Raw genomic sequence first — 26,488 nt, 5'->3', positions numbered from 1 at the left:
TTCACAAAAGTTTATAACACAGAGCAGTGAAAATAAAAAATATTATTTTTCCTCAAAAATGATTTTTAGCACACTATTTTTAATTTTCACAAGGCTAACAGGAGAAATTGGACCCCAAAAGTTGTTGTCCAGTTTGTCCTGAGTACGCTGGTACCCCATATGTGGGGGGGAACCACTGTTTGGGCACACGGCAGGGCTCAGAAGGGAAGGAGCGCCATTTGACTTTTTGAAATGCAAATTACTTCTAATCGTTAGCAGACACCATGTCGTGTTTGGAGAGCCCCTGTGTACCTAAACATTGGAGCTCCCCCACAAATGACCCCATTTTGGAAACTAGACCCCCTAAGGAACTTATCTAGATGCATAGTGAGCACTTTGAACCCCCAAGTGCTTCACAAACGTTTATAACGCAGAGCCGTGAAAATAAAAAAATGCGCAATTTTTTATTTTCACAAGGGTACCAGGATAAATTAGACCCCAAAAGTTGTTGTTCAGGCTGGTACCCCATATGTGGGGGGAAACCACTGTTTGGGCACACGTCGGGGCTCTGAAGGGAAGTAGTGACATTTTGAGATGCTGACTTTGATGGAATGGTCTGCGGGCATCATGTTACATTTGCAGAACCCCTGATGTACCTAAACTGTGGAACCCCCCCACAAGTGACCCCATTTTGGAGACTAGACCCCCCAAGGAACTTATCTAGATGTGTGGTGAGCACCTTGAACCCCCAAACACATCACAGAAGTTTAAAACGCAGAGCCGTGAAAATAAAAAATATTTTTTTTTCCTCAAAAAAATGATTTTCAGCCAGCAATCTTTTAATTTCACAGGGGTAGCAGGATAAACTGGACCCCAAAAGTTGTTGTACAGTTTGTCCTGAGTACGCTGGTGCTCCATATATGGGGGGGAACCATTGTTTGGGCACATGTAAGGGCTCGGAATGGAAGTAGTGACGTTTTGAAATGCAGACTTTGATGGAATGGTCTGCGGTCGTCGTTACGTTTGCAGAGCCCCTGATGTGCCTAAACAATAGAAACCCCTCACAAGTGACCCCATTTTGGAAACTAGACCTCCCAAGGAACTTATCTAGATGCCTGGTGAGCACTTTGAACCCCCAAGTGCTTCACAGAAGTTTATAACGCAGAGACGTGAAAATAAAAAAAAAAAATTTTTCCACAAAAATATTTTTTTAGCCCCCAATTTTTTATTTTCCCAAGGGTACCAGGAGAAATTAGACCCCCAAAGTTGTTGTGCAATTTTTCCTGAGTACGCTGATACCCCATCTGTTGGGGTAAACCACTGTTTGGGCACACGTCGGGGCTTGGAAGGGAGGGAGCACCGTTTAACTTTTTGAACGCAAAATTGGCTGGAATCAATGGTTGCACCATGTCGCGTTTGGAGACCCCCTGATGTGCCTAAACAGTGGAAACCCCACAATTCTAACTTCAACCCTAACCCCAACACACCCCTAACCCTAATCCCAACCCTAACCATAGCCCTAACCACAAGCCTAACCCTAATTCCAACCCTAGCCCTAATTCTAACCCTAATTCCAACCCTAACCCTAATTCCAACCCTAACCCTCTTTCCAACCCTAACCCTAACCCTCTTTCCAAACCTAACACTCTTTCCAACCCTAACTCTAACCTTAATGGAAAAATAAAAATAATTTCTTTATTTTATTAGTTGATCCTGCCTATGGGGGTGATAAACGGGGGGTTTATTTACTTTTCATTCTATTTTGATCACTGTGAGAGTTTATCACAGTGATCAAAATGAATGAATGGAAATTGCAGCCGGCGGGTGCAATGCGCATGCGCCCGCCATTTTCCAATATGGTGGCGCCCATGGTCCGGGACCACGGGACACCAGGAGCCATAACGGCACTCGGTGAGTACCGGGGGGTGGGAGGGGGGCGATCAGAAGCCGGGGGGGGAGCGGAGGGAAGGCGGGGGGGAGATGATGACAGCGGCAGCACATCGCCGCTGTCATTCAGTGGCGGTGGGCAGATCGCCCCCGTTAAAGGGTGGGGGGTCGGATCGCTGTCACCAGCCATGTCCGATGCTACAGCAGCGTCGGACATGGCTGGATTGTAATATTTCATCAATTTTCATTGATGAAATATTACTATCGCTCTGATTGGCTGTTTCACTTTTAACAGCCAATCAGAGCGATCGTAGTCACGTGGGGGCTTCGCCCCCTATGGTGAAGAACAAAGCCCCCTGTATCTGCGGGTCGGGTGACCTTTCAGTGACCCGACCCGCAGGGGGGCTTTAAAGTCATGACGCCACATAGGTGTCACTGGTCAGATTTGCACCAGTTTTCATGACGCCTATGTGGCGTCATTGGTCGTGAAGGGGTTAAATACAATAAAAAAAAAATTCTTATAAAAAAGACAAAGTTCAAATAACCCCCTTTTGCCTTATTAAAAATAAAACTATTTAAAAAAATTAAAAAATATATATTTGGTATCAACACATTCAGAAATGTCTAATTTATCAAAGCATAACATAAATTAATCCAATCTGTAAACGGTGTAACAAGAAGAAAAATCAAAATGCCAGAATCAGTTTTTAGCCATTGCAACATTGAAATAAAATGTAGTAAAAGGCGATCAAAACATTGTATCTACCCAAAAATGTTATCAATAAAAACAACAGCTCAGGGCGCAAAAAAATATCCTCTCACCCAGCCATAGATACCAAAAAATGAGAACATTACGGGTCTTGGAAAATGGTGACAAAAGCACATTATTTTGATACAGTTCTGATTTTTTTCCACCACTTAAATAAAAAGAAACTAAACATGTTTTGTATCTGTGTACTCGTACTGACCTGGAGAATCATATTGTGAGGTCAGTTTTACCATATAGTGAACATGGAAAATTAACAAAATTTAAAAAAAAATAGTGAAATTGCACTTTTCTAGCAATTTCACTACACTTGGAATTTTTTTTTTACAGTTTTCCAATACACTATGTGTTTGACTATGTTTGGTGCAACAACTCCATTCCTGTCTATGTGTAACAATTTAGTAGGTACTAAGGAATCTGATAGCGTGGGATAAAACCAGCCTAAGAACAAAGCTGGAGCAAAAAGATGTACCGTATTTAAACAAAACAGAAATGCAAACAGAACTAACACAGATATTCCTGCAATTGTAACGAGGTGCTCAGCACAATATAGTAAATAAGAGCAAACTGAATAGCGGGACACGACCGCTAATACGAACCAGTCCAGCAAAGATATGACGCAGGAGTGCACGAGACACTTAAATGATTAAGTCCATTAAAGATATCAGTGGGAATGCATACAGTACTTAAACGTGGGTATCCAGCAAGGGGATAGTGGAAATGCACACAGTACTTAAACAAGGGAGTCCAGCAGTACTTGATCAAAACGTGCGTACGGCACTTGTTTGTGGGAATCCAATAATACGTAGAAGAAGTGTAGACAGGGGAAGGTCTCTAAAGGTATCTTTAAGGGCTGGCAAGTGCTGCTCAAGTCCTGCACCACTGCCCAACAGACACTGTCCAGAGGATATACAGAAGTTACACTCCTTACTGACCACAGAAGATTCTGAGGCGAGAGACAGAACCCAAGTATTCTGGTCAATAGGCAACCCCGATCAGGATCCAAGAGCATACAGAAAATGGAAGGCAGCTGAAAGAGGCGAGGCAGACCACCAAGTAATGAACAGCAGTGGCAGGGAGTTCACCAGCACACCGTGCAGGAGCTCAGGAACCAATAGCACAAAATACTTAGGCAGGGAGGAACAAACGACCTGGACTTAAATAACAGGACAGACAGGAAGTTCCATGACAGGGCAAGATACAAGACTCCATCTTGGATAAGGGCAAACAGGCTCAAAAGGGAAATCCGGAATCCTTACACTATGAGTGTTTAGTTGCTAGATTTGTATGGTGTTCATAAAGTTAGAACAAAAAACTCACAGGGGCTCACACAGGGAGCGCATGTGACTGTATTTCCTGTTTTTCCTGTGTCTGTGTATGAGAGAAGCAGCCTGTTGTAGATGATGCACAGATAGAGACACACAAATGATTTATTCCTGCTCTATTAAGCTTATCATGTATTTTTCCTGATTGCTTCTGAATAAACAAGTTCTGTTGTCACACGCTTGGAGAGTATCGTGGGTAATCCGCTGCCAACAGGTTATGGGCCCAGAGTGACACAGAACCACAGAGTAACACAGCAACAGAAGTCCAAAACAAAAGCAGCACAGCGCAACAGAGAAGAGGTCCACTAGCAGCAATCCTGACACGTTCTCAGTGCCAAGCCTCACTAACCAGAACTACCAGTCCTGGAAATTCAAGGTGAAGATGCTGCTCATAAGAGAAGGTATGTGGAAATATACTCAGGAACAAGTGCTTCATCCATTACCAGATGATTGGCTAGAGAAGGATCAGAAAGCATAACGCACAATCTCCCTCAGTGTAGATGATAATCAGGTTGTGCATATATGCAAGTGTGCAACTGCAAGGGAGATATGGGATGAGTTACAGAAACTGCATGAAAGATTAAATCTCAGCAATAAGCTTTATCCCATGAGAAAGCTGTATCAGTCTAAGCTAAGTGATGGACAGAATATGCAGGACTATATAAGAAACACCCTAGTGATTGTGGAGCGTCTCAGGGCTATTGGAGAAGAAATTAAAGATTTTAATGTTGCTACACTTCAATTACGGTAAGTGGTCTTCCACTCGTGACTGCACTAGATGCACAGCCAGATGATGATCTGACTCTAGAGTATGTTAAAGGCAAACTTGTGGATGAAAATAAGAGAAAAACACAGCATGTAAGCAGCAGTAATGAATCCAGAGCAGAAACAGCATTAAAGACACAGGATTTCCCTAAATATAAGAGCAATCTAAGAGAAACTCGTGAATATTTTGTCTGTAAAAAGCCTGGCCACCTTAAAGCAGACTGCAGAATTTGGAAAGCAAGAATGAGCCAGCTTAAAAAGCAGAACAGTCATCAAAGGGTTAAAACAGCTGTAAAGGAAGATTCTGCATGTGTTGAACCTGCATTTAATGCCAGTACAAGCCCATCTACAACGCATATATGGTGTATAGATTCTGGTGCAGGCAGCCATATGACAAATAACAAAGATTTCTTCACCGACCTTAATGAAAGCAAGTCAGAGAAGGTCATCTTAGCTAATGGTCACTGTATGACTTCAGAAGGAGATGGAGACTGCAACCTCCACTGCCCAGTTTCCTCAGCACAAAGCAGAAAGATCCCAGTAAAGGATGTTCTCTATGTTCCCAACCTTAAAGGCAATCTTCTGTCAGTAAAGAAGCTCAGTCAAAAGGGGAATGTAGTTACTTTTAGAGATAACAGCTGCATAATCTCAAAGAAGGGTCACACTCTTGCAGAAGGAAAAATCCAAGATGAACTTTATCAGCTAAAATGCAAGAGTGTACAGTGCTAGACAAGATCTGCATAAGAATTGTATCCATGTATGGCACAGACATCTTGGGCACAGAGACACAGAAGCAGTAAGAAGCTAGCTCAACTTGAAAATGGTATTGAAATCAACCAGTGTAGTCAAATGATGAAGTGCACTAGCTGTCTTAATTTGAACAACCAATGGATCTGATACATACAGATTATGTGGTCCAATGAGTGTTCAAACTCCTAGCAAGAAGAGATATTTTCTCACATTTATTGATGACTACTACAGATATACAGTCGCCTACCTGCTTCACAGTAAGGATGAAGTTCCACAGAAACTTGAAGAATATCTTGCTGTAGTGGTTAACAAATTTGGAAGAATGCCAAAAGCCCTGTGTGCAAATAATGGAACCGAATATATAAGTGGTAAGGCGCAAACCATTTTGAAAAACGATGGAATCATGTTCCAGACTACCATTCCGTACAACCCAGAACAAAATGGCATTGCAGAGAGAAAGAACCGTTATCTCTGTGAAAATGGAAGAAGTATGTTGTTTGATGTGAATCTACCTACAACATAATGGGGAGAAGCCATCATAAAAGCTTGCTATCTCCAAAACAGAGTGACAGGTAAAGCCACAAATAAAACTCCATATGAGCTATGAAACGGTGAGAAGCCTAACCTGAAGCACCTCGGGATATTTGGAAGCAAAACATTTATGTATGTTCCCAAAGAAAAAGATTACAAGTGGGAATCACATGCAATGCTGGTGGGCAATAGGGAAACTCAAAAGGGATACAGAATCCTACACCCAGAGACCAACACAGTAACAATCAGCATAGATGTAGTGATTGATGAAAACTGTATCGCTCAAATTCCATGAAGTTACACCAGTTATTCAACCTAAGAAGCAAGAACAAGAATCTCAGTCACCAAATCCAAATGCCGAAAAGGAAAACACTGAAGTATGGATAAGCTCTGAAGCCACCAAGGAAGACACAGAAGAGTCAAGTTAACCTCCAGTCAGGAGACCAGAAAGGCCAAACAAAGGTATCCCAGCTAAACACCTTTCTTATATGGTCAGAATATTTCTTAAACCAGTTTGGAATGTCAGAAGCCAAAGGTGCGTCAACACCAATGGACCCATCGTACTTAAAGTTGTAAGGAGAAGAAGATCTGCTACCCAGCAATGAGGGTTACAGACAAGCAGTGGGGGTGCTTCTGTACATAGCAATCACAACTCGTTCAGATATCACAGCCACAGTCGAAATTCTCTGCCGACGTGTAAGCAAGCCATGCCAAAGAGACTGGAATGCAGTTAAGAGAATTCTTCAATATCTTAAAGAAACTCAAAGGCTAAATCTTAAGATATCTGCATCAGGAGATCTCACTCTCAGATGTTATGTGGATGCAGATTGGGCTGGAGATTCAAGTGATCGGAAACAACAGGTGGTTACTTGTTCAAGTCAGGAGAAAATTTAAATTCTTGGTCCAGCAGAAAACAAGTGTCAGTCGCATTATCTTTTACAAAAGCAGAATATACAGTATGTTTGCTGCTTATGCAAGTCAAGAAGTAATTTGGTTGAAACAGCTTTTGGAAGATTTCAGCAAGCCATTAGCTCAACCAACAGTTATCTATGAGGACAACCAAGGATGCATTAAACTTGTCAGCAGTGTGAAGATTAGTGTAAGGGCTAAGCACATTGCTGTAAAACATCCCCACTTGCGTGACTTAGTGGAGCGTGGCGTACTCGAGTTTGTTTATTGCGAGTCTGACAAGATGATAGCTGATGGTATGACAAAGCCATTATCAAGAGCCAAGTTTGTGGACTTCAGAACCGCAATGGGAGTAACAACAGGATAAGTAGTTGTTGAGTGGGGGTGTTGGAATATGCTTGGTGCAACAACTCCATTCCTGTCTATGAGTGTTTAGTTGCTAGATTTGAAATGCTGTTCATAAAATTAGAACAAAAAAAAACTCCCAGAAACTCACACAGGGAGAGCATGTGACTGCATTCTTGTTTTTCCTGTGTCTCTGTATGAGAGAAGCAGCCTGCTGTAGATGCTGCTCAGATAGAGACACAAAAGATTTATTCCTGATCTATTAAGCTTATCATATATTGTTCCTGATTGTTCATAAATAAACAAGTTCTGTTGTCACACACTTGGGGAGTATCGTGAGAAATCCGCTACCAACACTATGTGGCAGAATAAATGGTGTCATTCAAAAGTGCAACTTATCCCGCAAAAAGCCCTCATACAGCTATATGGTTGGAACAATGAAAAAATTAATGGTGATAAATTATGCTTTACAATGAGATATGAAAACTCCAGTTATCACATAAGAGATGGTCCCAGATGTTTTAAAGGGGTCGTCACATTAATATATATGAATTTAGTTTGATGGATCACACAAAATAAATAATACTTTTTTTTTAGTTGGAATCATTAAGAAATGTGCCTTTGTCCATATATTATTGTTACCCTCTTGCTCAGGCAGCAGAGAGAGACTTGGACTATTCTGCTGAACAACCATTGGTACTAGACATATGACGTGAATCAAAACAACACCAGGGGGTGTCAATAGCATAATCTTTTAGACATTTATAAAAAAGATTCCAATTTAAAAAATGTAATGTTTTGTTACAGAATACGCAATGTATACATCTGAGTGTGTAGAGATATCATAGGTTCCCGGTAAAAACTAAACATAGTGTCACGGGTCTAATGCGACAGAGTATATTTCACTTACTCCTGCACTGGTTAGAAGTACTTTTTTCATATCAAACAGTGCAGGGTTTGCCTTGCTAGCAGTGCTCCTGGAAGCTTTCCTGCTTTAATGCTCTTAGCTGTTCAGTGTTGGCAATGCCCCTCTGCTATATTTACTATATTTACAGGGATTGCCAGTGTTAGTGTGGTGCCCCCAGGAGTATGGTCGCCACAGTGGCATTACCTTCCTCCTAGGGAGGGTGATGTCATGCTTGGAAGCAATGAAGGATCTCTCTATAAGGTAAATCTAGCACACAGCACAGTTCCCACTCCAGGCTAGCAGAGGGAGCTCTGAACCAAACTGGGGGAGGAGCTGCTCTCTAAGGGGCCAGGAAAGGGAAGTTATTGGAGTTCCTGTGGAGAGGGAAAAGAGTGTAGACACGGAGAGAGGAGCTGGAGGATTGAGCAGAATTCAGGCTCACTTCTAGCTGTAGCGCGTGGTCCGGAGTCCGAGGTTGTATGGATGCTGATGTTTCTGCAGCAAAAACCGGAGGAACAAGAGGCTGTAAATGCTCTGTTCCCAGCTAAGACTCGGAGGCACAGCAGCAACTTGTGTGAGCCAAAAAAAGGAGGCTACGGCTGTCTGCCATACGAGGGAAGCTCAAAAGACAGCAAGCAAGGGGGACTTCAGTGTAACTCAGTACTGCAAGTGCCTCCGATAAGCGCTAGAAAGGAGACTACACAACTCATCTGCATAGAGAGATTCCTAAGTTGCTTTCAGGCTGATCAGCTCCTGTTCCATCTGTAATCTGGATCCTGGACTGCACTTACAAAGCACAGTAAAGGTAAATGAAACTGCACCCTGTTGTGTCATTGCCTTCTTCCTGCAACCCCTTCAGCACTGCTACATCTCTGTGCCTAACACTGCACCCTCTTCCTCAACACCTATTACTACTGCCCTGGGACTACAGCTCTACCTGTGGGGAGCTCTTACATCTTGCTGCCTTATATCATCTGTCCCAGAGGATCTGCCTGCAGCGTCGGCTTAACCCCTTCATTGCCAAGCACCACAGGTGGCGTCACGTATCATCCACCTATAAACTTTTTTCAGCCACGTTTCACCCCTTTTGCATGGACGCCCAGGGCCACGGATCGGGTCACCGCCACCGTGACACATCCCTCTGAGACACCGGCCTGGCACTGAGTAACCCCACTGCCCTGGCGGGCAATCCATTAGTTCATACTGCCTGGTTCTGAAGTTGAAGGAATTGGTTGTTTGATGAGGCATTTGGAGTGTTGTTCTGAAGCCTGTTGTATTATGATTGGGTCACCGAGGAGGAAAACAAGACCAAGCTAAGCTACAGAAAACCAGAGAGGTTGGTAACTAAGCTGATTGCAGACCCCTGATCCTATCCACACAACTAGCAGTAGCCGAGGAGCGTGCCTACGATGAATCTAGACGCATCGACACAGCCGGAGAACTAAATAAGCCTAAAGCAAGATAAGGGGAAATCTAAACTGCCCCAGAGCAGACCCCAAAGGAATAGACAGCCCACGAACATATATTGTCGGTGAGACAAGATGAAAACACAAACACAGGTAGGAAAATAGGCTGAGCAAACGATGGGGCCCACCCGGGGCTGGCTGACCACACAAAACTGAATAGACAAAACCAAATCAAATGTGAACAATAGCAAAGAATGCTTAGCTTGAGCATGCAGGGACTGAACTGGAAACTAAGACCTCAGGAGGCAGGAAAAATCACCAGCAGGGATAGAGGGAGTCGGCTGTCTTAAATCCAGTCAGAGACTCCAGATGTCCAATCATCGTCCTCATTATCAGGTGGCAGGCCTCTGTCAATTAGATCAGCTCCATTACCTCCTATAACCACCAGAGGGAGCCTGGAAAGAGAACTCGCGACTCCTCTGTCAATACAACCAGCTCCACTACCTTCACTAGCAACCAGAGGCAGGCCAGAAAGTGAATTCACAACAGTACCCCCCCTTGAGGATGGGTCACCAAACCCTCATCCACGCCACCAGGCCGATCAGGATGGGCTCGGTGAAAAGCACGAACCAATCTATCAGCATGAATGTCAGAAGCAGAGACCCAAGAATTATCCTCCTGGCTATAACCCTTCCATTTGACCAAGTACTGGAGTCTCCGTCTAGCCAAACGAGAATCCAACATTTTCTCTACCTCATATTCCACATTGCCTTTAACCAATACAGGGTCAGGAGATGCCACCATACTACTGGCTCAACAAACCTCTTCAACAGAGATTTATGAAACATGTTATGGATCTTAAACGTAGCTGGAAGAGCCAATCGAAGGATTAAGAATCTCCAAAATCTTATAAGGTCCAATGAATCTTGGCTTGAACTTTGGAGACGCAGCCTTCATAGAAATATTCTTTGACAACAACCAAACCATATCACCCACTATAAACCGGGGACCAATGGTCCTTTGCTGGTTGGAAAACCAATGGGCTTTTTCCTGAGAGAGGGACAACTTATCCACTACTTGGTCCCAAATCTGCTGCATTCTCTCTACCACAGTGTCCACACTTGGGCAGGTCGAAGATTCCACCTGCCCTGAAGAAAATCGAGGATGAAACCAAAAGTTACAGAGAAAGGGCGACATCAAAGTGGCAGAACTAGTTCTATTGTTTAGCGCGAATTCGGCCAAGGGCAAAAATGAGACCCAGTCATCCTGATCAGCAGATATAAAACATCTCAAATAGGACTCCAAAGTCTGGTTTGTTCTCTCAGTCTGCCCATTGGTCTGAGGATGAAACGCAGAGGAGAAAGATAACTGAATTCCCAGATTGGAACAAAAAGCTTTCCAAAATCTGGAAACAAACTGGACTCCTCTGTCTGACACAATGTTCTCAGGGATCCCATGCAACCAAACCACCTGTTGTAAAAACAAGGTGTCATGGTTAGGACATGGTTAATGTCCTGTTCTGACAGGGTTAACATTGCCGGCCTCTCTTTGGATCTGGGAGGTGTATTTATGCTCACTCCATACTGGCATTCTCTGTCAGTTATACTGCTATTCTGGTGTGTCTGACCCCTGGTGTGTGTGTACTCTGCATTGTTTGTTTGCTTCCCGTGTATGACCCGGCTTGTTCCTTCACTCTGTACTCCGTCTCTCGTTTTTGGTACCATTGTCTTTTCTGGTTCTGACCTCCTGGCTTGGCTATCGTTACTCCGTTACAGTTTACCCCTATTGTACCGTCTAATACCTGTTCTGGTTTTCTGATCTCTTGCTACGTCCTGACTATTCTTTCTGTCTAATCCCTTTGGTACTGTCCTGCTATCTCGTGCTTTGACCCGGCTTGATCTGGTGTCTGTCTCTGTCTATGCTCCTTGGTAACATTGTCCTGTAGTTACCCTTCTAGGAGTTTCCCTGCAGCTCCTAGCTCTGTGGAGCTTAGGCCACGCCCCCAGCAGTCACGTGATTCAGGTCCTGGAGCATGCATTGTCACCACTGCTGCTCGCTCCGCAGGTATCTTTGTGCACAGTCTTTGTACTCAGGACACATGCCCTGGCTCAGTGAGCAAGTGCAGTGCGGTGTTCCTGACATTATAACTGACCGTTTCAGTTTTTTTTTCCTCTGAAGGAGAAAAAAAAAAAAAAAAGTGTGTGTTATCCTCATGGATCCCATACAAGCCTTGGCTGATCAGGTCAAGCACCTGACCCAAATGTTCCATAAACTCAATGTGGAACAGCGCACGATGGCCCATACCCAGCAACAGTTGGTGGTTACTGTGCAGGGGGCTGTCGATGCAGGGGCTTCTAGTTCTGGGGGTAGGGATGTGTCAATAGCATCCCCCGAATCTCCAGTCAAATTGCCCGATCCCTTCTCAGGGGATAAAAAGGAGTTCAGGTCTTTCAGAGAAGGATGCAAGCTTTTTTTTCTCTAAGGCCCCGCTCCTCCGGGGATGAGTTTCAGAGGGTGGGGGTCATTATTTCCCTACTTCGGGGGGCTCCGCAAGCATGGGCTTTCTCTCTGTCTTCCTCTGCTCCTGAACGTATGTCAGTGAACTTGTTCTTTGAGGCTCTGGGGCACATTTATGACGAGCCTGATAGAGTGCGTCTGGCAGAGGATATGATGATGAGTGTGACACAGGGAAGGCACTCTGCTGAATGGTTCTGCTCAGAGTTTAGACGTTGGACCGCCGAAGTATCCTGGAATGACGCCGCCCTGAGGGGGTTGTTTCGCAGGGGCCTTTCTGACCGTCTGCAGGACGCTCTGGCATTACATCCGCCTCCTGATACCCTGGAGGATGCCATGATGCAGGCGGTCCGTATGGACCGGAGACTCCGTGCTAGAGGAATGATGCAACAAGAGTCTCCCTTGTACCCCAAATTGTGTGACACTTCACCCGTATCTGAGCCCATGAACGTTGGGTCAGTCTCGGTTAAGGAGAAAGAGAGAAGGCACCGCAGAGACAACCTACTATGTTTTTACTGTGGAGCCTTTGGACATTTGAAAAGGAATTGTCCCTCCTGCCCTTCTTCAGAGAAACCTTCAGAGAAACGACTGAGTCTGGGCAACAATCAAGGAGGTTGTCCAGACTCCCAGGTACATTTTTTCTCACGTATAAAAATGGTCCTCCAGGTTGAATTGGAAATTGCTGGCGGTCCTGTTATGACCACCGCCTTTGTTGACTGTGGTTCCTCCATTAATCTGATTGATGCCCAAGTTGTGACTCTTAATAAGATAGGGACAGTCAGGTTAAAAGACCCTGTTAAAATTTGTGCTGTGGATTCATCCCCTCTTACCCAGGATGGAATTTGTTTTATGTCTGAAGTTTTTTCTATGAAAGTGGGTTCCACTCATGTGGAAAATTTAAGTTGTTTCGTTATGAATAATCTGCCTGCAGGACTGGTATTGGGAATGCCCTGGTTGCAACGCCACAATCCTCTTATTGATTGGGTGAAGGGGGAGATCACCCGTTGGGGATGTAATGATAATGGTCTGTGTTGTAACCCGGTTCCTTTTGTCAATCCGATAAAATCTGTATCTGTGTCATCTGTCGGTCTGGAGGGTATTCCGGAGTACCTGAGAGACCTTAAAGATGTGTTTTCCGAAAGCGAGGCCGATGCGCTCCCACCACATAGACCATATGATTGTGCTATCGATTTAGTACCTGGAGCTAAATTACCCAAGGCTCGTTTGTTTAATTTGTCCCGGCCTGAGCGCCAAGCTATGAAAGAGTACATTAAAGAAAGCCTTCGCAAGGGGCATATTCGGCCCTCGGTCTCACCCGTGGCAGCGGGGTTTTTCTTTGTAAAGAAAAAAGATGGTGGGTTGCGACCGTGCCTCGACTTTCGAGAGCTGAACAAAATTACTGTTAAGAACACGTACCCTCTCCCGTTGAATCCTGATCTATGCAATCAACTCACGGGGGCCAAATGGTTTTCTAAGCTCGGTCTACGAGGGGCTTATAACCTTATAAGGATCCGGGAGGGGGACGAATAGAAAACAGCGTTCCTGACAACTGAGGGGCTGTTTGAAAACCTGGTTATGCCCTTCGGCCTCACTAATGCTCCTGCGGTTTTTCAGAACTTTATTAATGTTGTTGTTTCTGACTTGATTGGACGTTATGTAGTCATTTACCTGGATGACATCTTGATTTACTCGGAGGACAGTCAGTCACACTTGCATCATCTGCGTACTGTGCTTATGAGACTCCGGGAGAACCATTTGTATGCTAAGCTGGAGAAGTGCTCATTTTTTATGCAAGAACTGTCTTTTCTGGGTGTAATTGTATCCGGGGAGGGATTCCGCATGGATCCAGGGAAGGTTCAGGCCATTACAGATTGGGTGCAGCCTCATGACCTGAAGGGGTTGCAGCGATTTCTGGGCTTCGCTAATTATTATAGGAAGTTCATTAAAGGGTTCTCGCAGGTGGTAAAACCCTTGACGGACCTCACTCTTAAAGGGGCAGATGTAAAAAGTTGGTCTGTGGCCGCAAAAAATTCCTTCCTGGCATTAAAGAAGTGTTTTACTACAGCCCCTGTGCTGGTACAACCCAATTCGTCAAGATCTTTTATCGTCGAGGTCGACGCTTCGGAGGTGGGGGTGGGGGCAGTATTGTCACAGGGCCCCTCTACCCTGACTAACCTCAAACCCTGTGCCTTTTTCTATAAGAAGTTCTCGTCGGCCGAGAGAAACTATGATGTCGGTAACAGGGAACTGTTAGCAGTTAAATTGGCCTTTGAAGAATGGAGGCATTTTTTGGAGGGGGCCGCTCATCCCATTTCGGTCATCACTGATCATAAAAACCTGGCCTATATCGAGTCTGCTAAGAGATTGACCCCCAGACAGGCTCGGTGGGCACTTTTTTTTTCTCGATTTCAATTTACCATCACGTTCCGACCAGGGTCTAAAAATGTAAAGGCAGATGCCTTATCCCGAAGTTTTGATTCTGTGTCCCCTCCAGAACCTCCTTCCTCCATTCTTCAACCGGGAGTGGTTGTAGCCGAAATCTCCTCTGAGTTACAGAGAGAGATTCTGGAAGCACAAGCTCCCAGGAATAAACCCCCAGGTAAATTGTTTGTACCCGAACAATTCCGTCCCACACTCCTTCAAGAATTTCATGACTCTAAGTTAAGTGCACACCCTGGTATTGCAGCTACCCGGGGGGCAGTAGCTAGGGGTTTTGTGGAGAAAATCCAATCTACACGAAGATTTCATCCATTTTAAGTTTATGCTTAGAACATACAACACTGCCCTTCACCTCTCCAAACAAACCTATTTCAACACCCTCATCATCTCACTGTCCAATAACCCGAAACGTCTCTTTGACACTTTTCATTCTCTACTCAATCCAAGAGTACAGGCCCCAACCACGGAGCTCCGAGCTGGCGATCTGGCCAATTACTTCAAAGAAAAAATTGACCAGATCCGACAGGAAATTATCTCCAAATCCCCTCATACCATGCACTGTCCTCCCTCCCCCACTGCATCTAACTCACTCTCTGATTTTGAACCAGTCACAGAAGAAGAAGTAAGCAGGCTCCTTGCATCTTCTCGCCCAACTACTTGCACCAGTGACCCATTTCCGTCACATCTCCTCCAGTCCCTTTCCCCTGCTGTCACCCCTCACCTAACTAAAATATTTAACCTCTCTCTCTCTTCTGGTATTTTTCCCTCCTCATTTAAGCATGCCATCATACATCCACTACTTAAAAAACCATCCCTCGACCAAAACTGTGCCGCTAACTATAGACCTGTCTCTAATCTTCCCTTCATCTCTAAACTCCTGGAACGCCTGGTCCACTCCCGTCTTATCTGCTATCTCTCAGAAAACTCTGTTCTCGACCCTCTCCAATCCGGTTTCCGCTCTTTACACTCCACTGAAACTGCCCTCACTAAAGTCTCTAATGATCTGCTAACAGCTAAATCAAATGGTCATTACTCCATGCTAATTCTCTTGGATCTCTCTGCAGCATTCGACACTGTGGATCATCAGCTCCTCCTCACTATGCTCCATTCCATTGGCCTCAAGGACACCGTTCTCTCCTGGTTCTCCTCCTATCTCTCCGACCGCTCCTTTACTGTTTCTTTTGCCGGTTCCTCCTCCTCTCACCTTCCCCTTACTGTTGGGGTTCCTCAAGGATCGGTTCTAGGCCCCCTCCTCTTCTCCTTGTACACTGCCCCTATTGGTCAAACAATCAGTAGATTTGGTTTCCATTACCATCTCTATGCTGATGACACCCAATTATACGCTTCTTCTCCTGACATCACGCCAGCCTTTCTAGAAAACACTGGCGATTGTCTAAACGCTGTGTCTAATATCATGTCCTCACTATATCTGAAACTGAACCTGTCAAAGACTGAACTCCTTGTGTTTCCTCCCGCTACTAATGTACCTACACCCGACATTGCCATTTCCGTGTGTGGTTCCACTATTACTCCCCAGCAACATGCCCGCTGTCTTGGGGTCATACTTGATTCCGAGCTTTCCTTTGCCCCCCACATTCGATCACTGGCTCGCTCTTGTCATCTGCACCTCAAAGACATTTCTAGAATTCGACCTTTTCTTACTTTCGACTCTGCAAAAACTCTTACTGTTTCTCTTATTCATTCTCGTCTCGACTATTGTAACTCTCTTCTAATCGGTCTCCCTCTTACCAAACTCTCCCCTCTCCAATCTGTCTTGAATGCTGCAGCCAGGATCATATTCCTCACCAATCGTTACACCGATGCCTCTACCTTGTGCCAGTCATTACACTGGCTACCCATCCACTCCAGAATTCAGTATAAACTTATTACCCTCACCCACAAAGCCCTCCATGGCTCAGCACCACCCTACATCTCCTCCCTTGTTTCAGTATACCACCCTACCCGCGCCCTCCGTTCTGCTGATGACCTGAGGTTAGTATCCTCAATAGTCAGAACCTCCCACTCCCGTCTCCAAGACTTTACACGTGCCGCGCCAATTCTTTGGAATGCACTTCCCAGGTCAATACGATTAGTCCCCAATCCCCACAATTTTAAGCGTGTCCTGAAAACGCATTTATTCAGACTGGCCTATTGCCTCAACACATTAACCTAACCTATCCCTGTGTGGCAGAGCCAAAAGTTTTACCATAACCAGGTTCCCAGCATCATGTTCCCACATGCTTTATGCATCCATTAGCCCTCTGTGTCTGTACTGTTACACACTTAACATTATGGCTGGTCCATACAATCAGGGCAACTGTTACCACCCACCTTTCGTGTCTACCTCTTTCCTCATAGACTGTAAGCTTGCGAGCAGGGCCCTCACTCCTCTTGGTATTTGTTATAATCTACTGTATGTGATTATTGTTATGCTGTAATGTCTATTGTCTGTACAAATCCCCTCTGAAATGTAAAGTGCTGCGGAATATGTCGGCGCTATAAAAATAAAATTTATTATTATTATTATTATTATTTTTGGTGGCTCTCTATGGGTACTGATATAAAAAGGTTTGTGAATACTTGTGGGGTGTGCGCGCGCTCTAAAAGCTCTCAGGTCCGGCCGGCCGGGGAATTGGTGCCTTTGCCAATTCCGGATAAACCATGGACACACCTGTCCATGGACTTTATCACTAACCTTCCACCTTCCAAGGGCAACTCAGTGGTATGGGTAGTTGTTGATAGATTTTCTAAGCAAGCCCACTTTGTGCCATTACCTGCGTTACCATCTGCTGAAACCTTGGCTCGTTTGTTTATACAGCACATTGTTCGACTGCATGGAGTGCCTGTGAACGTGGTGTCGGACAGGGGTGTGCAATTTGTGGCCAGGTTTTGGAGAGCGTTTTGTATGAAGTTGGGGGTCACATTGTCATTCTCCTCTGCCTATCACCCGGAATCTAACGGACAAACGGAACGCACCAACCAGTCATTGGAGCAGATTCTGAGATGCCTGGCCTCCAGACAGGAAGACTGGTGTGAGGTATTGCCCATGGCAGAATTTGCATTCAACTGTCGGGTTAATCAGTCTACCGGAAAGCCTCCCTTTCTGGTCAATTATGGGTTTGTTCCGCAGTTTGGGGAATTTTCCCGTATGGATTTGAATTGCCCTGGTGCCGAGGGGATGGTACAACAATTAGAAACCCTCTGGAAGGAGGTACAGGGGAACATCTCCGAAGCCCAGAAGAAGTTCAAACATTTTGCAGACAGGAGGAGGGGGGTGGTTCCTGCGTTGACAGTGGGGGGAAAAGTCTGGTTGTCCACTCGTAACATCAAACTTAAAATACCCTCTATGAAGTTGGGCCCCAAATTTATTGGTCCATACAAGATTGTAGAGGTGATCAACCCGGTGGCATACAGATTACAGTTGCCCACCTCCTTCAAAATCTCTAACGTCTTCCACAGGTCCCTATTAAAACCTGTGGGGACAGTTAGAGAAGATCCCTCATCCGTGGCTCCACCAGTGTTGGTAGAGGGTCAACTGGAGTACGAGGTAGGGCGCATCATTGATTCGCGGTGGGTGCGCCGGAGACTTCAGTACCTTATCCATTGGAAGGGATATTCCGTTGAGGATCGATTGTGGGTTCCGGCCAGTTCGGTGCACGCTGATCGACTGGTGCGGGATTTTCATGCCAGGTACCCTGAGAAACCTGGGGGTCCGGTGGCCCCCCATTAAGAGGGGGGTACTGTCATGGTTAGGACATGGTTAATGTCCTGTTCTGACAGGGTTAACATTGCCGGCCTCTCTTTGGATCTGGGAGGGGTATTTATGCTCACTCCATACTGGCATTCTCTGTCAGTTATACTGCTATTCTGGTGTGTGTGACCCCTGGTGCGTGTGTACTCTGCATTGTTTGTTTGCTTCCCGTGTATGACCCGGCTTGTTCCTTCACTCTGTACTCCGTCTCTCGTTTTTGGTACCATTGTCTTTTCTGGTTCTGAACTCCTGGCTTGGCTATCGTTACTCCGTTACAGTTTACCCCTATTGTACCGTCTAATACCTGTTCTGGTTTTCTGATCTCTTGCTATGTCCTGACTATTCTTTCTGTCTAATCCCTTTGGTACTGTCCTGCTATCTCGTGCTTTGACCCGGCTTGATCTGGTGTCTGTCTCTGTCTATGCTCCTTGGTAACATTGTCCTGTAGTTACCCTTCTAGGAGTTTCCCTGCAGCTCCTAGCTCTGTGGAGCTTAGGCCACGCCCCCAGCAGTCACGTGATTCAGGTCCTGGAGCATGCATTGTCACCACTGCTGCTCGCTCCGCAGGTATCTTTGTGCACAGTCTTTGTACTCAGGACACGCGCCCTGGCTCAGTGAGCAAGTGCAGTGCGGTGTTCCTGACACAAGGGCACCAACTCTGAAGAAGATGGCAACTTTGGGAGTGGTACAAGATGGACCATCTTAGAAAATCTATCACAAATCACCCAGATAACAGTCATTCTCTGAGAGACAGGAAGATCAGAAATAAAATCCATTGAGATATGGGTCCATGGCCTCTTGGGGACCGGCAGGGGCATCAACAACCCACTAGAACGAGAACAGGGTTTCGACCGAGAACAAGTCCCACAGGACTGCACAAAATTCCTGACATCACGAGATAAGGCAGGCCTCCAAAAAGACCGACTCACCAAATCTCTGGTACCAAAAATACCTGGATGACCAGCCAATGCTTTGCAATGAATTTCAGACATCACTCTCTTCGTCCACTGGACAGGAATATACAATTTTCCCATAGGACAACGCTCAGGTTTGTCCTCCTGAAATTCCTCCAGAGCACGTCTCAAATCGGGTGAGATGGCGGAAAGAACTACCCCCTCACCTAGGATGGCAGTAGGCTCAGTCACAATAAGAGAATCCGCAAAGAAACTCCTAGAAAGGGCGTCCGCCTTAACATTCTTAGTGCCCGGAAGAAAAGAGACCACAAAATTAAAACGCGTGAAAAAGAAGGCCCACCTAGCCTGTCTAGGATTCAAGCTTTTGGCTGATTCAAGATAAATCAAATTCTTGTGGTCGGTGAGGACCACAACTTGATGTCTAGCTCCCTCCAACCAATGTCTCCACTCTTCAAATGCCCATTTCATGGCCAACAATTCCCGATTCCCCACGTCATAGTTACGTTCAGATGGGGAGCATTTTCGAGAAAAGAAGGCATAGGGATTCATTTTAGAAGTCACTGGATCTTTTTGGGACAAAACAGCTCCTGCACCAATCTCAAAAGCATCTACCTCCACCTGAAATGGAAGTGAGACATCAGGTTGCCGTAGAACCGGAGCAGAAGTGAATCTCCGCTTAAGCTCCTGAAATGCCGAGACAGCCTCTGGAGACCAATTCAGCACATCAGCACCCTTCTTGGTCAGATCAGTCAGTTGTTTGACAATACCAGAAAAATTACCTATAAATTTACGATAGAAATTAGCAAAACCCAAAAACTTCTGGAGAGCCTTCAAAGAAGTGGGCTAAACCCAATCATAAATGGCCTGTACCTTGGCCAGGTCCATTTCAATAGCCGACGGAGACAAAATAAATCCCAAAAATGAAATCCTCTGTACACCAAAGAGGCATTTCGATCCCTTAACATACAGGGAATTTTCCCTCAAAATCCGGAACACAGTCCGGACACGTTCCACATGAGAATCCCAATCACTGGAAAAGATCAAAATATCATCCAGATAGATGATCAAAAACTTATCCACAAAGTCCCGGAAAATATCATTCATAAAGGATTGGAAGACAGAAGGGGCATTAGTGAGCCCAAAAGGCATCATCAGGTACTCAAAATGTCCCTCCGGAGTATTAAACGCCGTCTTCCATTTATGCCTGTGCTTGATGCGAATAAGATTATATGCCCCTGAGGTCAAGCTTGGTAAACCAGCAGGCACTTTTAACTCTGGAAAATAAATCAGAAATCAGGGGTAACGGGTACTGATATTTAACAGTGATTTTGTTAAGGGAACGATAGTCAATACAAGGCCTTAATGAACCATCTTTCTTAATCACAAAAAAAAGCACCTAAGGGTGAAGAGGATGGTCTAATATGACCCTTCTCCAACAACTCCTTGATATAAGATCGCATAGCATCATGTTCGGGTACCGATAAGTTGAAAAGCTGACCCTTGGGAAATTTACACCCGGGCATCAACTCAATTGCACAGTCATAACTCGTATGAGGAGGCAAAGACGCAGACTTACGCTCACTAAATACATCAGAAAAATCAGCCATATAATCAGGAATATTATGAGACTGGGGAGAGGTGAAGAAAACAGGAGTGTCACTAAGAACACACTGACAACCCCAACCCACCACAGACACAGATTTCCAATCCAAAACAGAATTATGAGTTTGCAACCAGGGAAAACCCAGAACAATAGTATCATGCAAATTGTGCAGCACCAAAAATTTACAATTTTGTGGGTGGTCCGGGGCGACCCGCATTATCACCTGGGTCCAAAACTGGGGTTTATTCTCCGCCAAAGGAGTAGCATCAATACCCCTCAAAGGAATAGGCGTCTGCAGGGGTATGATGGGAAAACCACAACGTTTAGCAAAGTCCAAATCCATCAGATTCTAAGCTGCTCCTGAATCCACAAAAGCCTTAGCGAAAAATGTGGAGAAGGAGCAGATCAGAGTAATTGCCAAAAGGAACTTAGGTTGTACACTGCCCACAGCAAATGTGTGTGCAAAATGTTTCTCTCGTTTAGGGCAGACAGAAATAGTATGAGAGGCATCTCCACAGAAAAAACACCGCTTATTATGCCTTCTAAACTCCTGACGTTGCGCCCTAGACAAAACCCTATCACATTGCATGGGTTCAGACGTTTGTTCAAAAGGTGGCAATGCCTCTCGTGTAGTTTTACGTTCACGTAAACGCCGATCAACTTGAATGGCTAATGACATAGAATCATCAAGACCAGAGGGAACAGGAAATCCCACCATAACATCTTTTATGGTTTCTGATAAACCCTTCCGAAAGAGAGCTGCTAAGGCACCATCATTCCATGTAGTAAGGACCGCCCACTTTTGGAATTTTTGACAGTATAACTCTGCAGAATCCTGACCCTGTTTTAATGCCAATAGGGTTTTCTCAGCTTGATCAATAGCATTAGGTTCATCATACAACAACCCCAAAGCTTGAAAAAATGCGTCCACATTAGTCAGAATAGGATTTCCAGGTGTCAGAGAAAAAGCCCAATCCTGGGGATCGCCGCGCAGCAAGGAGATGACAATTTTAACCTGCTGCACAGAGTTCCCCGATGAGTTAGGCTTCAAGGCAAGAAATAATTTACAATTATTCTTACAATTCAAAAATGTAGACCGATCCCCAGAAAACACATCAGGAGTAGGGATTTTTGGTTCAACAGCAGGTGATTGAGCGAGATAGGCGGAAATTCAGTGCACTTCAGCAGCGAGCTGTTCAACACGATCAGACAATTGCTTAATCTCCATTAAAGAAAAATTCCTCCTATGGCCCCAGAGAAAAAGAGGAAAACATACAGATAAAAAAATTGACACTTTCAATTTTCTCCTGCTTTTGAGTACCCTAGAATCTGCGGTTTAGGCTGGTGATTCTGTTATGATTGGGTCACCGAGGAGGAAAACAAGACCAAGCTAAGAAAACCAGAGAGGTTGGTAACTAAGTGGATTGCAGACCCCTGATCCTATCCACACAACTAGCAGTAGCCGTGGAGCATGCCTACGATGATTCTAGACGCCTCGACACAGCCGGAGAACTATATAAGCCTAAAGCAAGAAAAGGGGAAATCTAAACTGCCCCAGAGCAGACCCCAAAGGAATAGACAGCCCCCAAACATATATTGTCGGTGAGACAAGATGAAAACACAAACACAGTTAGGAAAATAGGCTGAGCAAACGATGGGGCCCACACTAACTAGAAAGGACAGGAAAGGAAAGACACTGTCTGCAATCACGCAAAAAACCCTGCAAAAATGTCCAACACTTCTGATAGCAAAAACTCTGAAGTCACTAGACTTCTCCCACTATATCAGCACTCTGGCATATTCTGAAAGCAGAGCAAAAAGAGGCCAATCTAATAAGGGACAAAAAACAAACTGACACAAACAGTAACATAAGGATGGAAATTCAGCACAGCCCCAGCCGGGGCTGGCTAACCACACAAAACTGAATAGACAAAATCAAATCAAATGTGAACAATAGCAAAATAACACTTAGCTTGAGCATGCAGGGACTGAGCTGGAAAATAAGACCTCAGGAGGCAGGAAAAATTCACCAGCAGGGATAGAGGGAGTCGGCTGTCTTAAATCCATTCAGAAACTCCAGATGTCCAATCATCCTCCTCATTATCAGGTGGCAGGCCTCTGTCAATTAGATCAGCTCCATTACCTCCTGTAACCACCAGAGGGAGCCCGGAAAGAGAACTCACGACTCCTCTGTCAATACAACCAGCTCCACTACCTTCACTAGCAACCAGAGGCAGGCCAGAAAGTGAATTCACAACACTGTTGCTTGCAGTTTTGTGTGTGCACATTCTCATCCTCTCATTTTGTTTCTTCTTCCTTTACTCTCTGGTGTTACACACTGTTGTTTTTGACTGCATATTTGTGTGATTGGTATTTTCATTTATCTATATCCATCTTCTCTTCTTTGTCTGGTTGACATATTCTTATACACTACTACTCCCCACTTCACTGGGTGGGGGAGGGGTCAGATCAGGGCTAATTTAGGAGCACAACAAGGCACGTGGCCCAGGCGTCTTTACCATCAGAAGTAATCCAGGAGTAGAGATAGCTATGGTGACCACTAGCTTGAGGGATAGGGAAGGAGCCACTAGTCCTAAGATATCCTGCTACCGAGCCATGACACATAGACTATTTGTAACTGCAGTAAACTATATTGCACTGTGAAAAAATACATCTTCATTTTTGGTGTAATACCATAAACAATAGTAATCTAATGTATCAATGAACTGCTGTTATTTCAACAATAAATATAAATATACCTACCAGATCATAACCCATTGAAATGAGACAAGCGCGGAAGTCCTCATGATCCATCATCCCCTTTTTTCTCTGTTGAGAGGTATATGAGGTCAGTGGTCGCATAGTTTCTCATAAATATTCCTAAATGCATTTTCTAGTTTTCAGAGAAGTATAGTAGATACAACATATGATATAGTAAACATACTACCCAGGCCAATTTTCCTCACACAAGGAGCAGGCAACACTCCACATGGTTCACAACATATGATATGTAATAAACTAGAAAACGCATGAGTTATTACAGTGATAAATAGATGGCTATAATTGTAATTAACAATAGTTACATCTTACTATAGGAAAGCAGGTAGCAAGGATTTTACTAAAAGGGCTGTAAGGTTTAAAAATAAGAAAAAAAGTTAATGGTATCAAGTGAAAAGACGGTGGTGCTGTTCAGCACCCTCCTTATTAGCTAGAGAAGGCAGTGCCAAGGTCAAGTTAAGGTGGAGTGGGCTGCTAGGGTCAGCATGGGTCAATCGTTCAAGGCAGTAGCAGCTCGTAGTGAGTTCCCTGATGGACATTCCCAGAATGTCTGGAGCCTAGGGCTTGGGCCAGGTACCAAGGAGCAGGCCTGATCTTCTGACATCACGAGGTCGGTGGACATGAAATTACGTGGGGGGGGCATGTGGCTAGTCCTGAGTGCACTACTGAATTGGCCTGGAAATCCTGGAGGCTGATGAAGTCAGTGGGCTTGGGGGTAGTAAAGGACAAACAGGTGGCAGGTACTGTACTAAGGAAGAAAGAAACCTGAAATGCAATGCCCTATCCCACATGTCACCACCTGATGAACTTCAACTGGCTAATAAACATTTGCCTGTTGTAAAGGACTGGTGTCCCCTGAATTGTGTACGTTGTCTCTTGAGGATGGAGGCCTGGAGTCAGAGGGCCTACAAGTGAGTGTGATGCTCCCCACAGCTGACAGCACACTGGGACACTGTTTGTCTGTAAAGTACCAGAGCGTAACTGGATAGGAGCTCCATCATGACTACCACACTTCAACACTTTACACTATTTCAGGCACCCTCTTGCATGCTTCATTGGCATGTAAAAAGGAGGGCTTATCTGTATTTTACAGTTTAATAGCCCTCCTATTTGTAATTTGTGAGAACGTCTGAGCATCTGCTGCTGTTCAGGAAGACTTGTGCCACTTTATATTTCAAGGATCGACACTAATTGGTGCCATGTAATACTACATCTGATGAAACAACCCCTGTAATACAAACTAGGAAAAAGAACAATACATTATCTATGAAATAACAAGTATGCCATAATTATAATGGCGCTTAGCCATAGCATGTGTACTGGGCGCTCTCCGAGAGTCATGAGCGGCCACAATGTGAGACTGGCCGTTCTCTGTAATGGTGCAGTTTCAGTAACTTATTCTTTGTATCTGATGGCTCACACCTTTATTACATAAGCTGCATTGATAGAGATCAAAGACCTGGAATACTCTCCCAGTGTGGTTGGAGAACAGTAGTAGGAATGTTGCATTTAAGGCTATGTGCACACGATGAGTTTTTGATGCGCTTTTGCGGCTTTTTTTAAGAGTGGAAATGGGCCCAAAACGCAATGAAATTCGTATGCAAGGTAATTCAATGAAAATCCTGAAGTGTTGTGCACACGATCAGTAAATTTCCATGCATATTTGCAGCTTTTTTCTGCAGTATGTCAATTTTTTTTGCGTTTCCGCACCCATTGACTTTAATTGAGTAATTGAGTCAGTCAAATCCGCAGCAAAAACACAAGTATAAAAGAGTTTGCAGATTTGCTGAGCTTTTATTTTGCGTTTTACCGGCTTCCTATGGTGTGGTGTTTCCCATGCTGTCATCTGTGCGACAGTGTGGGAAACACTAATGGGTCGCCCTCCCAGGGCTGTGGGGTACTCGGTACCAGGCCGGTGTCGGCAGGATGTGTCACAGCAGCGGTGACCCGGTCCGTGGCCCTGGGCACCCAATTAATGGGGGAAATTGAATGGTAGAATGTAGTGAAAGGAATAGTTTGTGACACCACTTGTGGTGTTCGGCAAGTGAGATGTTAGGCCGACGCTGCATGCAGATCCTCTGGGGCTGGTGGTGTGCTGCAGCCAAGATGGTGAAGCTCCCCACAAGTGGAGCTGTAGCCCCAGGGCAGTGTAGAGGTAGGGGAAGAGGAGAGGCACAAGGGGTGTAGAAGCTGGTACCCAGATGTAGCGGTGCTGGGTGCGTTGGCGCAAGAATGAATGGAGGACACCAGGGCTTGTAGTTCCAAAGCTTTACTCACAGTCCGTAGTACACACCGGTGCCTGCCTCTGTGCCGTGTCCTCCGGGTCAGGGACTCTGTCAACCTCCAGGCAAGATGGAATGCTCCCTTCCAACACTCCGCCAACATGTGCCTTTCTGAACGTCTCCTCTATAGCGCCTTTAAGTGTGAAGTACTCCTAGTACTGAATTACACTGGAGTGCCTCCTGACAGATGTTCCCAAGAACTCTACTTGTACGGCAGACAGCTGTAGCCTGCTTCGGGGACTCCTTACTCCTGAGTCCCGGCTCTCTATCCAAGTTGCTGTTGTGCCCCCAAGTCTTAGATGGGAGTAGTGCATTTACAGCCCACTACTCCACCGGTGTCTGCTGCAGAACCATTAGTGTCCGTACAACCTCGGGGACCGGGCCCCGGCCTTGCCCTTAGAACTTCTAGGCAGGGTTCTTCCTCTAACCCACGTCCTCTGTGTTCCCTTTTACTCCTACGTTCCGTACTTGTCTTTCTTTCTTATGGAAGATCAGGTTTCAGTTCAATGTCTTTCTCCTTCTTTCCTTTCCCGTGCCAGCAGACCCAGGTCACTGAGGTCTGCTGCAGCACCTCCTTCCTCCATCCCTCTCTTAGGGATCTTCTTTCCTCACTCCTCTCCGAGTGGCTTCCTCTCCC

The 26,488-nt window shown here is 45.2% G+C and overlaps 1 protein-coding gene across 1 annotated transcript in view; it reads right to left on the bottom strand.

Annotated features, from left to right (window-relative positions):
- Positions 1 to 26,488, bottom strand: part of ACTN2 (actinin alpha 2) — a 158,875-nt gene that overhangs the window by 6,132 nt on the left and 126,255 nt on the right. Inside the window, exon 19 of the mRNA XM_073557505.1 lies at positions 23,555 to 23,620. Coding sequence (XP_073413606.1) covers positions 23,555 to 23,620 — 66 coding nt within the window. The remainder of the gene's footprint in view (positions 1 to 23,554; positions 23,621 to 26,488) is intronic.

Source organism: Dendrobates tinctorius, unplaced genomic scaffold, assembly GCF_039654945.1.
Source record: "Dendrobates tinctorius isolate UK_male_01 unplaced genomic scaffold, ASM3965494v1 ptg000250l, whole genome shotgun sequence".
Lineage (NCBI taxonomy): Eukaryota > Metazoa > Chordata > Amphibia > Anura > Dendrobatidae > Dendrobates > Dendrobates tinctorius.
This window is presented reverse-complemented; position numbering and strand designations above follow the sequence as displayed.